Source organism: Cynoglossus semilaevis, chromosome 8, assembly GCF_000523025.1.
Source record: "Cynoglossus semilaevis isolate Cse_v1.0 chromosome 8, Cse_v1.0, whole genome shotgun sequence".
In the NCBI taxonomy this organism is placed as follows: Eukaryota; Metazoa; Chordata; class Actinopteri; order Pleuronectiformes; family Cynoglossidae; genus Cynoglossus; species Cynoglossus semilaevis.
In genome coordinates this window covers 23,516,333-23,517,175 of record NC_024314.1, presented here as the reverse complement: position 1 = coordinate 23,517,175, position 843 = coordinate 23,516,333, and the positions used below count along the sequence as shown (strand labels likewise).

General features: G+C 38.1%; 1 protein-coding gene across 5 annotated transcripts in view; it reads left to right on the top strand.

Moving 5' to 3' along the window:
- Positions 1–603, top strand: part of grm8a (glutamate receptor, metabotropic 8a) — a 269,940-nt gene extending 269,337 nt beyond the window's left edge. For 4 of the 5 annotated variants that reach the window (XM_017034395.2, XM_025057310.1, XM_017034393.2 and 1 more), the window contains one exon: positions 240–603. In XM_017034395.2, coding sequence (XP_016889884.1) covers positions 240–274 — 35 coding nt within the window. In that variant the 3' untranslated portion in view covers positions 275–603. The remainder of the gene's footprint in view (positions 1–239) is intronic. The other variant, XM_017034397.2, reaches the window with a different exon arrangement.
- Positions 604–843: the final 240 nt, after the last annotated feature.

The following is an 843-nucleotide window of genomic DNA, read 5'->3' as shown; positions in this document are numbered from 1 at the left end:
TTATAGCAGTTGGTATATTATTTGTAAAATCTTCAGAAAATTTCAATGGTAAAGTATTGCTAACGGTAAAAATGTTGTTAAGCAGTAATCTTACTGGTATCAATATATCAATAATAAAGTTAGATTTTAGTTTTAGCCGTTAACTTGCTCAAAATAATGTTACAAGTGCGCTGCAACATGTTGTTTTATCCTTGTTATGTGACTAGTTGAGTTACTCACCTTTTCTTGGTCTTTACCAGACTCCGTGGACGATCCAGACGACAGACGACTGTAGGACCAGGAACCTCTGTGGAACGACAGGCTTCCGGACAAGGCTGTGAAATGGCTGTGACACAGAGAACACAGGTATGATGCTAACTTTTTTAATTCTTTATAACTCGGTTCATACACCCACCAGACTGTAGGACAACTGTGTTAGCAGAATGTTTCTTTGCATTGCTGTACCTGTCTAAGCTATGAAATGCTAAGCTAACTGGCTGTCAGCTTTAATGTTGGTTCAACTCTGGGAACTTTTGATGTCACAGCTCTGATTGATTTTCTATTGTGTCGTTTTTTTTTATCGTCCCCGGCGTTTGACCCCCCCAACCCTGAATCTAAATGTAAATAAGTTGTGTGCTGCTTTGCATCGGCATTACCAACTACACGTGTTTGTTTTTTTGTTTTTGTTTTTTTGTTCGTATTAAAACTCCGCGTGTGTACTATTGTGTTTTGCTGGTGCAGCGTATTAAAACTCCGCATGTGTACTATTGTGTTTTGCTGGTGCAGCTTTGCTCACTAAAATATTCATTTACAACAAAGGCTGTAATTTGAATCAGCGTTATCTATCATCGTTTATGCTAATGA